This window comes from Tiliqua scincoides, chromosome 2, assembly GCF_035046505.1.
Source record: "Tiliqua scincoides isolate rTilSci1 chromosome 2, rTilSci1.hap2, whole genome shotgun sequence".
NCBI classification, from domain to species: Eukaryota; Metazoa; Chordata; class Lepidosauria; order Squamata; family Scincidae; genus Tiliqua; species Tiliqua scincoides.
This window is the reverse complement of record NC_089822.1, coordinates 123,862,047-123,874,808: the sequence shown is the minus strand read 5'-3', so window position 1 is coordinate 123,874,808 and position 12,762 is coordinate 123,862,047. Positions and strand designations below refer to the sequence as shown.

Genomic DNA, 12,762 nt, shown 5'->3' with positions numbered 1-12,762 from the left:
GGGGTGGTGGTGGACAAGTCAATGAAACTGTTGACCTAATGTGCAGCAGCAGTAAAGAAGGCCAATTCTATGCTTGGGATCATTAGAAAAGGTATTGAGAACAAAACAGCTAATATTATAATAGCATTGTACAAATTGATAGTAAGGCCACACCTGGAGTATTGTGTCCAGTTCTGGTCACCGCATCTCAAAAAGGATATAGTGGAAATGGAAAAGCTGCAAAAGAGGGCAACTAAGATGATTGCTGGGCTGGGGCACCTTCCTTTTGAGGAAAGGCTATGGCGTTTGGGCCTCTTCAGCCTAGAAAAGAGGTGCCTGAGGGGGGACATGATTGAGACTTACAAAATTATGCATGAGAAGGATAAAGTGGATAGAGAGATGCTCTTTACACTCTCACATAACACCAGAACCAGGGGACATCCACTAAAATTGAGTGTTGGGCGGGTTAGGACAGACAAAAGAAAATATTTCTTTACTCAGCGTGTGGTTGGTCTGTGGAACTCCTTGCCACAGGATGATGGCCTGGATGCCTTTAAAAGGGGATTGGACAAGTTTCTGGAGGAAAAATCCATTACGGGTTACAAGCCATGATGTGTATGTGCAGCCTCCTGATTTTAGAAATGGGCTATGTCAGATGCAAGGGAGGGCACTAGGATGCAGGTCTCTTATTAGGTGTGTTCCCTGAGGCATTTGGTGGGGCCACTGTGAGATATAGGAAGCTGGACTAGATGGGCCTATGGCCTGATCCAGTGGGGCTGTTCTTATGTTCCAGCTAAGTACTTTCCTCCCCTTGTCCATTGGTGCAGCTGATCAGCATGCTGCCCTGGTGCATTCTTGGTGTGTCGTGTGCAGCTTGGAACTAGGCCAGATGGTTTGGAAGCCTCGCTCTGAGTGGCTTGGCTGTGAGCAAGGTGGGCAGGACTGGCAACTGACCTCCTACTGAGTGCTGCCCAGGGTCACAGCATCCCTGTGATTCCCCCCTCAGCTACATAACTACTCTATCCCCCTCTTCCAATCCAGGGAATGGAAGAAGAAGGAGCAGTAGAGGCAAGATACAGATCCCCCTACTAATCTGCTACTTGAGGTGACTACTTCAGTTAGCCTCATGGATGGGCCAGCCCTGGACATATAATGACAATCCCATAGTCCATATGCAGCACAAAACCCAATGGCACAGTTCATGATTGCTCAGAGGAGCCATTGTATTGGCTTCTGGCCACAAGGTGTTGCAGTATCTCCCATGGATATTAGTAGTTGAACAACCCACGTAGGCCATGTGAGTTTCCAGATCCTCAGGTGACCCTGGGGTTTGTTGGAGCTGAGAGCACAGAGGTGTGAGGTGAAGGAAGGAAGAAGCACAATGGACTGCAGTGCTGCATTGCAGATTTTGGACTCTGTAGTATTGTGAGGAAAGATCAATGCCTAGAAAACACTTTGAACCTGAAATGTGCTATTTAAAAAGCAGTTTAGGCCAGATTCAAACATTAAAGTAACAGCCACTGCCTATGCATATTTACTCAGAAATAAATCTAGCAGAATCAAGTATGGGACTTACTCTGAATGTATTTAGGATTACAATCAAATCCTGAACAAATTATGCTAAGACCTGACCATTTATGTATGCAATGAAGCCTGCTCCTGTTTGTTACACAAGCTGTTACACAAGTATCGAGGCCTGGAAAAGGGAGTCAAATAAAAGTGTATAGAATGGCAGCCTGGGATCCCAATCCTGTGCATGTCTACTCAGAATAAGTTCTATTATAGTCAATAGAGCTTACTCCCAGGAAAGTGTGGATAGGATTGGAGCCTCAGAGCCCAATCCAATGTATGTCTACTCAGAAGTAAGTCCCATTATAGTCAATGCGGTTTACTCCCAGGAAAGTGTGGATAGGATTGTAGCCAAAGTCTGTCGTCTGTAGCTTTGCCCTGTAAAAGAACAGCAGCGAGGCCTGGAAAAGGGAGTCAAAAGTCCTCAACTGGCCTTGACTACCTTCTGACAGCCCAATCCTATGCATGTCTACTCAGAAGTAAGCCTCGTTGAATTCAGTGGGACTTCCTCCCAGGCAAGCATGCATAGGACTGCACCCTGGCACACCAGAGGTCCCGCCCCTCGGACATTCCACAGAGCTGCCCTGCAACCCTTCTCTGCTGACGTCACAGCCGCTGGCGAACGTTCTGAAAGCCCTCCGCGTTCTATTGAGAACAGCGTCACGCTTCCCATTCATCTCTTGACCGCAGCTTCCCCATTCACCTCTTTCCCTCGCGAGCAGGAAGCCACGCCCCCTCGCCGTCCCATTGGCTGGTCGCGGCCTCAGCCCTTTGCCCGACACGCTCTCGCAGGTGGGTGGAGAGGCAGAGACGAATGATGAGAGTCCTGCTGGAGGGAGGAGCCCGGGCGGCGGGGCCCGGATGTGAACTGGGTGCCTGGAGGCAGAGCACAGAGGAGGAAGCTGGACCAGTGGCAGGCGGAGACCAGGACTGGCCAGGGGTGGGGCCCATGGAGGGAGAAGAAGGGTCTCTCGGGGTAAGGACCGCAGGGAGGTGGGGTGAAATCCCCTCTGGACTGGGAAGTGTGGTCACTGGGTGTGGGGCTGGCACAGAGGTGGTTTGAGGGCTTCCCCTTCCCAAGGGTGGGTGGGAGGACTGCTCAGGGTAGGTGGAAGGGCTTTCTGCCTGGGGCAGCAAGTTGTGGGAGCAGGGAGGAAGAGGAGCTGGGGGGGGGTGGAACTTGCATTCTCTTGGCCTGGGTGCCCTGAACGGTAATCAGTGATGAGGGAGAGGCACTCTGCACATGGTCAGAGGTACTGCCTTTCTTACCCCCACCAGGGTATTTGGTACCTCTGACCAAGGAGAGACATGAGGGCGAGGCACTCTGCACATGGTCAGAGGTACTGCCTTTCTTACTCCCACCAAGGTACCTGGCACCTCTGACCAAGAAAGGCAGTACCTCTGACCATGTGCAGAATGCCTTTCCCTCATCACTGATTACAGTTCAGGGCACCCAGGCCAAGAGGATGCAAGTTCCAGGGTATAGCCTCTGGTGGGGGTAACCCTGTTTGTAGATCCTCAAGCCCTGAGTTAGAAAGGTAACTCAGGTGGGGTAAAGGTGGGATGTTGTATCCTCAGTTACTTTACCCTTCCTCCAAGGAGTTTCATGTGGCATTTTAATTTCATGGCAGTCCTATGCAGTAGGCTCATCTGGGAGAGGATGACTGGCCATTTGGTGAACTTCCTGGCCAATTGGGGGTTTGAATCTGGCTCTTGTTGATGTCCCATCTTTGAGTAGGCTAGACACTCCAGCAAATGCTGACTGGGATCTCTTTGTTTTTATAGATCTTGACAGGGGTTATGGCTGTCTAGAAAAATGAGGAAGAAGAGACCTGGAAAGGCTAATATTTAATGTGGCGTTAAGGATAAGAGGAAGCATGCTGGAAAGGAAATGCTCTGGGATGTGTGTGGAGTTATGGAGGGGGATGCCTCTATCCCAGGAGGGTTATGGAGAGGAATGTTCATACATAAAGAGATAAGAGCCAGGATGGTGTAGTGCAGGGCTGGCCAACCTGCAACACTCCATGTGCCACTTTTTATGTAGAGAGCCTTGGAATGTGCCCCACTTCCTGGAAGTTGTTCTTAGCTATTACCATGATAGCTACATAGAGTCGTCAAGTTCAAGGGCAGTATATTGTGTTTATATTTTTGTATCTTTATTTATGTTGTAAGCTGCCTTGGGTCCCTTTGGGAGGAAGGGATTTGTATTTGGGATACAGATTTGGGATTTGTATTTGGGATTTGTATTGCATTTGGGAAATAAATAAATAAATAAATAAATATCTTTGAGCACCAGAAATTACAGCGCAAGAAACATGGGAACACTTTTATTTAGAGCTTTCCAAAAAAGCCTGGCTGACAGCTGATGGGGTCAGAAAGATGGCCTGCATGCACCGTTAGTCCTCTAGGATCCATTCTGAAGGTGCTTTCTTTGCCCTTCTGAACAGCCCAACTGCCACTGCCGCCCCCCATCTGCCCACCTTCTTGTCCTCAAAGATGATCTTAGGATTTCTTTGTGGATGATTTTCCCGAAGATGGTATCTTCACCCTGGGCTTTGCTGATCTCATTGGCCATCTCTCTGCCCCTGCCACCTTCCACAGCCTGTCTCTTGGGTAAGCAAGTAACCCACCAAGTTAGCAGAATACAGCTCTCTAGCACCTGTCCTATTGACTTTCTCCCCTGTTCTTCATTCTTTTCCCACTTTTCTCTCTGTTTTCCAACCAGAGTGTATCAGAGTAGGTGTGGCTGTCTTGAGTGCACCCACTGCAGTGTTAGATGTGCTGTGTAAGAAGTAGCAAAGAAATCAAGCAACCTGTAAACTGCTATGGTGCTTTCTTAAATGTGTGTGTGTTTTTTTTTTTAATATGGCAACTTTGTGCATGCCACTCAGAAAGTGTCCATGTACCAGTAGTTTCGTGCCTGCTGTAGGTTGGCTACTGCTGTGTAGTGGTTTGGGTATTGAACTTAGACCTGGAAGATCCAGGTTCAGATATCCACTTAGTTATGAAGCTTCCTGGGTGATACTTGGAACAGTCACTCTCTCTGAGCCTTGCCTTCCTCACAGGGTTGTTGTGAGGACAAAAGGAGAGAATGAACCATGTATACCACCTTGAGCTCCTTGGAGCAATGGTGGTATAAAATGTGAAAAATACAGTTCAGTCTTGAGTGGAAGGTGAGAGGAAAAGTGTATGGGTAATGAAGGGACAGAGTATAAATAAGCCAGGATTTTGTAGCAGTTAAGAGGGTTGAACTGGAGAAATTTGAGTTCAATTCTTGCTCTGCTCTGAAGCTCATTGAATGACTTTGGGCAACTGTTATCTCTTGGCTTTGGCTTCCTTTGCCTGGTGGTTGTGAGGATAAAATGAGAAAAACTTCTAGGAAGTGGTTATCAACCTTCAGTCTCGAAAGACTATAGTATAAGCCTACAGCACCCAGTATTCCCAGGTGGTCTCCCATCCAAGTACTAACCAGGCCTGACCCTGCTTAGCTTCCGAGATCAGACGAGATCAGGCATGTGCAGGGTAACAGTTGCTAGGAGGTGTAGCATACAAAAGTGATAAAATAAAATGATGAGAATTTGATGAGACACGGACCTGGCCTGTTATCAGATACACATCTGGTACCCAAGGCATACACAACGTAGAAGATTATTTTCTCTCTTGTCAGAGAACTGCGCTGTAAATTGAATGACAGCTCAAACCTATCTATGCTTACTCAGAACTAAATCCCACTGCACCCAGTGGGGCTTACTTCCTAATGCACATGTTTAGGATTTCAGCTTGTGTCAGTTTACATGTAGCATTGACTTTAATTTGATCCTATATTGTATCATTTAAAATAATTTTTTGGAATGAAGGAATGGGTTTGTGGCAGCGACTAGGGCAGCTGAACTGGGTACTGTTACAAGGTGGCTTCCTTGAGCATTGGAAACTGATTTTTTTGTTATCACTGTCCTCTTGGGAACTTTATAGTTGTGGACTTTTGAACCTGGTTTTATGAGGTCCAAACTCTGTTTTACCCACCAGCTTGGATTTCTTTCAGTATTTGCTCAGTCTAACCCAATTTTTGTTTAAACATGGGCTTCTCCTTTAGGTAGAACCTTCCAGCCATAATGGATGATTTAAACCTGCACTATAGATTTCTGAACTGGAGACGGCGAATCCGGGAAATTCGAGAGGTGCGAGCTGTCCGCTACCAGGAGAGATTCAAACATATCCTTGTTGATGGTGACACATTAAGGTATTTTTTTTGACACCTGGATGTTAGAATGACCTGCATTTAGAAATCTGCCATATATTTAAGTTTACAGGTGAAGTAGTTTGGCATGCTGTGCATTAATTTGTTATATTATCTACTTTGGCAGTATTGTAAATCTTCTCCAATTACATTTGCCTGGATATTGCATGTTGTATTTTGAGTACTTTTTAGAACTCCCCTGGACTCTTTGTAGAAACTTGAGGGAACAGAAAGGGGCCTTAATCTTTACGTACAAATATTTTAAGGTATATGAATTAGAAGGGCAGAGCTGTGAAATAATCACAGGACTCCAAGTCTGATGGTGTCTTACAACTAGTTTATAGGATCAGAATTTAACAGAATTCCACTTCAGAGTGGGATATCCAAGTCAATAATCCCTGGTCACGTGATTCAGGATTTCCTGGGCATTTCATCCCCACCTTAATGCTGATTTTGTGTGGGGCATATTCATGGTTCACTTTGTTTCTTGAGGAAGTCATGAACGTCTCCCACTAGAGGCACTTGGATCAGAGTGGTCTGAAGGTGGTCAGTGGTCAGATCAGAAGGAGGTTGCCTTCTACGGTGTCTGGCTATTGGTCCATCCAGCTTAGCATTGTCTGCACATACAGTCAGCGACACTTCTGGGTTTCAGAGAGGGTTTTTTACAGGCCTACTTGGGACTTTCTGTATACAAAGGCAGGAGGTGCTCTTTCACAAGCTATGGCCTCCTCCCCCACACATCTTCTGACTGCTTGTCAGTACCTTGAACAAATTATAATCCAGGTATGCAAAAAGCTTGCCCAGGATTCTACTTGAAAATGCATTTTCTTACAAGCTGTAATAGAAAAATACTTCACACGTTGTGCTGCCTCCCTCACTTGGATTTTATATGCATTAATAGACTGACACATGTGTAATATTGTTCCTGAACATGCTTTTATTACTAATAAGAATATTTATATACTGCTTTTCAACAAAAAAGTTCAACGAAGCAGTTTGCCTACAAAACCAAATAATTAAATGGCTCCTTGTCCCAAAAGGGCTCTCGATGCCCTATAACTGTGAAATACTTTGCTGCTAGTTAGTGGTGTCTTTACAGTGGAGTCTGGCTGCTTGCGCAGGATTAAACTTTTGAGACAGATACATTTCTGACTGTGCCTGGAATAGAGTGTGTTCCGGCCCCCTCCAGCTTAAATCAGTTGGGGTGAACGTGATGATTTCGTCCCACCAGGTTGATCTCTTCTTGTACGTGGTAAACAAGCTTGAGGTGAATTCAGGGGTGGCTAATTTTCTAGGTTTTGAAATACGCCATGTACAGGCCATGTGGTGTTGGTCTTTGGAGCACCAAGTTCTGTGCCAGTGCTCAGCTTATTCAGAGGGCATATTGCAGCAGGGGATGTCCCCCTGGCAGAACACAGGTGCAGAAACTTAGGACTTGAATGTTAGTAATTCATTGCCAGTTTCTCTGCAGATCAGGCCCTTCTGTATGAAGCTGTCATATTTTGTTTCTGGACTATTAGCAGGCCTTGTCTCATATCTTTTTTGCAGTTACCATGGAAACTCTGGAGAAGTCGGCTGCTATGTTGCTCCTCGCCCACTGACCAAAGACAACAATTATTTTGAGGTAATTTGCTTGGTGTTCTGTTCATTGGGAGGATTTTGCTAGATTTGGTATGGAGTGATAGTCCATATAAAATTTTTTGTCCAGGGCTGTCCCACCTTTTGAGGTGGAATCTTCCATTTTGTGTTCTCTAATCTCATTTTCTGAACTGAAAGTTAAACCTGGCTGTTGCATTCTGCATTGTAACCACAACCAAGAGCTGGGAAGTTCTCAGTGACTGCTTAGGGAAGTGTTTGAGCCCCGAGGTAAGTCTTTGCAGAGGTGGGGGAAATGGCAGCAACGTGATTCCTAGGTTCGTGCTGCTGTGGGGGCAGAGGGGGCTTTTTCTAACATCCCTTACCTGCTATGGGGGTCTGGGTGAGTTTGCGGGGAGCCCTGCGGAGTGCTCTGTAGAAAGTGCAAAGGCTATTGCAACCCACTTCCAGTTTAATGATCGCAGAACTGGAAGTGCGTCGCTTTAGCTATTTGCACTTTCTACAAGTTGTGGGGAGTCCTGCAGAGTGCTCCGCGGGGCTCCCCATGGATGCTGGTAGCAGGTAAAGGATATTAGAAAAAGCCCCCTCTGCCCCCACAGTGGTGCGATTCTGGGGATTGTGTTGCTGCCTTCCCCCACCCCTTAATAGGCCAGAGGCTGAGGTCCTCAGGCTGGGGCATCACTCCGACCCAGTTTGAGAACCTCAGGCTTAGGTGTTCCTGTTACTCTATGGATTTCCTGGCTTACCTTTGGGGGACCAGTATTTTGCGGGACTTTTCTTTTGGTTACTTTTAAAACCTTAACTCTAAATACATTGCATGAAAGTAATGTCATTAGCTTTGGTCATTGGTTAGTTTCTGAGCCCAATTCAGAGTGCTCAGTTTTGGCATGAATGTTTGTGAGCTCTTTAGTTCACACCAGTAGTGGGTTAGGTGCCATGCTGTACACAATACAGAATGATGTCCATGGCCACCCTCTTTCTAGGGTGGCAATTAGAAATTCCCTAAGGGGCAACTGAAGGAAAAGTAGAAAAGCTTGTTTCATAACAAGTGTTCGAAGCACTTACGTTAATTATATTTTCAAACATAAGGCGGATCAGTATTTCAATATTGCAACCAAGAGTCTTAAAATTAGTAGCCTGCCTAGGCTGCTTACTTGGTTGTGGCAGGGGCAAGACTTTCACAAAGAACTTTCTGGCTGATAGTTCAGCTCTTAGCAGCTAAGCTACAGGCAGCTCTCTAATCTTGGCTGGGTAACTAACATTCCCCCCCCCCATTACGCTCAATATTTGTTTGTGGTCATTGCATGTGGCCAGGTTATCCTTAAAATTGCCCAAATGATTACTGTATTGGCTTTTTTCATTCCTGGATAAAAATACTACAGTTTGTGTCTTGGTGGATTCATTCTTGCAACTTTGTTCTAGGTATCAATTGTGGACAGCGGTGTGCGTGGGACCATAGCAGTGGGACTGGTGCCTCAGTACTATAGCCTGGACCATCAACCTGGATGGCTACCAGATTCAGTTGCCTACCATGCCGATGATGGCAAGTGAGTTAGCAGCTTGCCTTGGCACTTAAGAGCCATTCTTGATATTCTCCTGTGCCCTGCACTTCCCCTGTACCAGCATATGAAATAATTGGGATTGTTACCTGATGAATGAAATCTTAATAAACTAAAATTGCATACACTTGCATTTGAATAAAATACTTTGGTTTTAGATTATATACTTGTCACAGCTGGCAGTATTTTAGAAGAGGCACTCTTCTTTTGTGTGTGACAGAAGGGAGAATGCCTCTTTTCTAAGGTGTGCCAACTTCCAGGTTTCTGTAGGTTCTTGTATTCAAAATAAGTAATATTTAAGAAAATGTCTGCTGCTCCACCTTTTTCGTTTATTGCAAGAGTTTCAGTCTAATCAATTAGTTGTTTAAATGTTGCAGCCTTAGAAATGTTATTTCTGCTTCACTTTTGCATGGTACAACAAGCAGAAGGCAGCATTATGCAGTAGTACCAAAAGCATAATTAAAGCAGTAGCCTAATACAAATTGTGGTGTTCTTGAACTATGACGCTCCAACTGACTCATTGCTCGTTGTCATTTGTGAATAATATGTGCCTCTCTACTATATGCAGTCATGTGTCGCTTAAAAGGGATGTGGACCGGCACCCTGGTACATAGGGACTTTGCACATGCTCAGGAGAACTCTTAAGAGATGCTGGAACTCAGTATCACAAGTGTTTCTGCCTGACTGATGACTTAGCATGTGTCATCATGACTTGGAAAGCTGCTGAAGCTGCTATTGTCCTCTCATTTTGGACTGTGAAGTGGGGAGACAGAATAACCAAAGCCAGGGATATAGGAGAGCAGCTCCAAGACAGGCCTCTTGGGGGCATGGCAGGCCAGAGCCTACCTCTCAGGTTCAGAAAATACTTGTATTCGAGTCTTGACTTGAAAGGCAAGTGTTGGAATTGCTTTACGTACTACATTGCTTTGGTGGCAGAGGGCCATGTGACATACACCCCTTTCTGCCTTCCTTACAACATCAGGCATCTTTTCTTTAACCCTTGCTATATTTCCATGTGCCAAGGTAGTTGTGAGAAGGCAGTCCCATTTCATCTGCTTTCACATCTGAAGATGTTTACCCTGCAATGTGACCTTAAACAGCCAAATAGGATTGTCTGCCGTTGCATAACGTAGCTGATTCAAGGATCCAGAGGAGATAGCTAGGATGGGATGCAGACCAAGCCGTCTTGTTAAGGGAAGTTTGGAGGGTCACTCTTACTATTTCTGGGCTCTTGTTGCAAGAGAGAGAGTAGCTGTAGCTCACGCTAGAACCTTGTGCTGTGAATTGCCAAAATCCAAGCATTTGTGACTATAGAGTTGCTCCCACCAAGCCCTTCTGTCCTCTCATCATAGTTTTGTTCAACTTGTGCATTGTGCAAAGCTTGCATAATATTGGTTGATCTCCTGGCATAAGGATACATCCCTCTCTCTTGCAGCTCTTCTCAAAATCTACTTGTGTTTGCTTCTTCAGGCTTTACAATGGCCGAGCCAAGGGCCGTCAGTTTGGGACAAAATGCAGCTCTGGGGATCGGATTGGCTGCGGGATTGAGCCTGTATCTTTTGAAGTCCAGACGGCTCAGATATTCTTCACTAAGAATGGGAAGAGGGTAAGACCTGACACCTCTCTGTTGGAGGCGTAGGATGCATTGTCTGAAGGTACACCATGCTGCGTTAAATTGCCCTCTCTAAACTAAGAAGGACTGGGTCTGGTCAGTGCTTGGATAAAAGACTGTCTTGACACTACCATGAGAGCTACCAGGGAAGAGAGGCAAGATATAGGGAAACATTGAATAGAGAGAGCTGTTTTCCCCTTGCTGACCTCTCCTACCTCACAGGATTGTTAGGACAAAATGAAGGAACTATGTATGCCTGCTAACTGGATAAGAGGCACTTTTTAGTGGGTGCTCCTCTTTTATTTAGCAGGGGGAGAGTAACTGGCCCTCCTCACCCCAGCACTGACTTTTCTAGTGGCTGTCTGCTGGTGTTCTTTTGCATCTTTTTAGATTGTGAGACCTTTTGGGACAGGGAGCCATTAGTTATTTGTTTGATTTTTCTCTGTAAATTGCTTTGTGAACTTTCCATTGTAAAGCGGTATATAAATACTGTTAATACTATGCAACTCTAAGCTCCTTGAAAGAAGGGCAGTATAAAAATGTGAATAATATAAAAGAACCACCATTTTGCGTAACTAGCAAGGGCACTTTTTAAAAATGCATCTTTTTTTTTTTAAAAAGCCTTCTCTGCAAGTTAAGAAGTTACACCTAAGAATGAGGGCTTTGACGTATTTGCCCCAGTTTGTTCCCTTTCTACCTGCGGGGGGGAGGGTAAAATAAGTAAGGAAGGAGGTTTTGGAAAATTTTGTCCTCCCCCCCTCCCGTAGTCTGACATGGTATAACCCAGGAATTCTCCTCTACCATTTCCTCTTGTGTATCATCTCGGGCAGTTCTTAACCTGTATTTTACACCGATGTGTATCTGAGACTTTGCGTTCCTCCTACAGGTGGGCTCAACCATAATGCCGCTCTCTCCAGAGGGGCTCTTCCCAGCCGTGGGAATGCACTCGCTGGGAGAAGAAGTTCGGCTTCATCTCCACGCGGAGCTCGGCAACGAGGAGGAGGACGACAGCATCATGATGGTGGACAGTTATGAGGACGAATGGGGCCGACTGCACGATGTGAAAGTCTGCGGCACAGTGAGTGAGCATCCCTGGGATGAGTGGAGACAGCGTGGTTTGGGTGTCTCCTGTGCAGGTCATTTGCAAATGAGACACTTTATGTGAGGAAGCCCTCAAATAAAGGAAGTTCTCAAACAAAGAGATTTGTGCTCTTAATTTTGGCACAGGGATGATGTATGCTCTGTGTATGTCTCATCCTGTCAATGAGTGTTAGCCATAGTGGCTGAGAATGGAACCTCCAAGTGTTGGATGCTGGAGGTGAACAGGGGGATGCTATCACTGTTGTATCAGTGAAATGGTTGGAGGACTCGTCTAGATGTTTGTAGTCCTCTATACAGAATTTCAAGTTGATTATGGGGGTATTAACTTATACTTGCCAAGGCCACCTAGTGAGTTAATGGCAGAGGTGAGAATTCAACTGGAGAAGCTCTGTGTCACAGCTCATTCTATTAGCCAGTATGCCACACCATCTCTTTCAGTGGGTCTAATAATCAATGAAGAGATTCTTATGTTCCAGGGAAATGGGGGAGGTGAGTCTGCCTTCTGCCAAGTCAGAACATTTTTGTTTAGGCTAGGATTGTCTCCTTTGACTGGCAGTGGCCCTCCCAAGATTCAGGCTGGGGTCTTTCCAGTCTTGTTGGTTGACACCCTTTTAGGTGGAGATGCGGAAGGTCACAGGTTCAATTCACCACATGTATGGCATATACTTTGCTGATTTAGCTATATCCCCTTTCCAGGTGCCAAACTCTCACTGTTCCCTGTCAGCTTTGTGGACCAATAAAGGAGCCAGCATGAGATGAAACTCTGCGCATGGCTATGTTGTGACCTGGATGCACTGCAAGCCCCTGGTCTACACTACAGCATATTTACATTTACCATTAGACAAAGCATACTACAGAGATGGGTAACTGTTGATGGTGATCAGGAAGGTGTGAGTGTACAGAACATAGGGAAGCTGCTAAAGTTTGGATTTACTTGGATTTAGGGGCACATCTGTGGTCTGGTCCTCCAGTACAGTAATTTTAACTGTACATGCAATTTAAGCAGAGGTGACTGGAAATCCAAAATGGAAAGAGTTAGGCGTGCTATTATCTTCCATCCCATGGAGCTGTATGCAGAATGGGATAGCTCTGAATACCACCCCCTCCAG

General features: G+C 45.7%; 1 protein-coding gene and 1 pseudogene across 2 annotated transcripts in view; one reads left to right on the top strand and one right to left on the bottom strand.

Annotated features, from left to right (window-relative positions):
* Positions 1 to 12,762, top strand: part of SPRYD3 (SPRY domain containing 3) — a 72,508-nt gene that overhangs the window by 12,726 nt on the left and 47,020 nt on the right. The window contains exons 1-6 of one of the 2 annotated variants that reach the window (XM_066613874.1): positions 2,422 to 2,524; positions 5,642 to 5,788; positions 7,334 to 7,409; positions 8,804 to 8,928; positions 10,411 to 10,546; positions 11,439 to 11,630. In XM_066613874.1, coding sequence (XP_066469971.1) covers positions 5,661 to 5,788; positions 7,334 to 7,409; positions 8,804 to 8,928; positions 10,411 to 10,546; positions 11,439 to 11,630 — 657 coding nt within the window. In that variant the 5' untranslated portion in view covers positions 2,422 to 2,524; positions 5,642 to 5,660. Of the gene's footprint in view, positions 1 to 2,421; positions 2,525 to 5,641; positions 5,789 to 7,333; positions 7,410 to 8,803; positions 8,929 to 10,410; positions 10,547 to 11,438; positions 11,631 to 12,762 lie in introns of those variants that run through there. The other variant, XM_066613875.1, reaches the window with a different exon arrangement.
* LOC136642440 (5S ribosomal RNA) lies at positions 4,969 to 5,085 on the bottom strand (annotated as a pseudogene).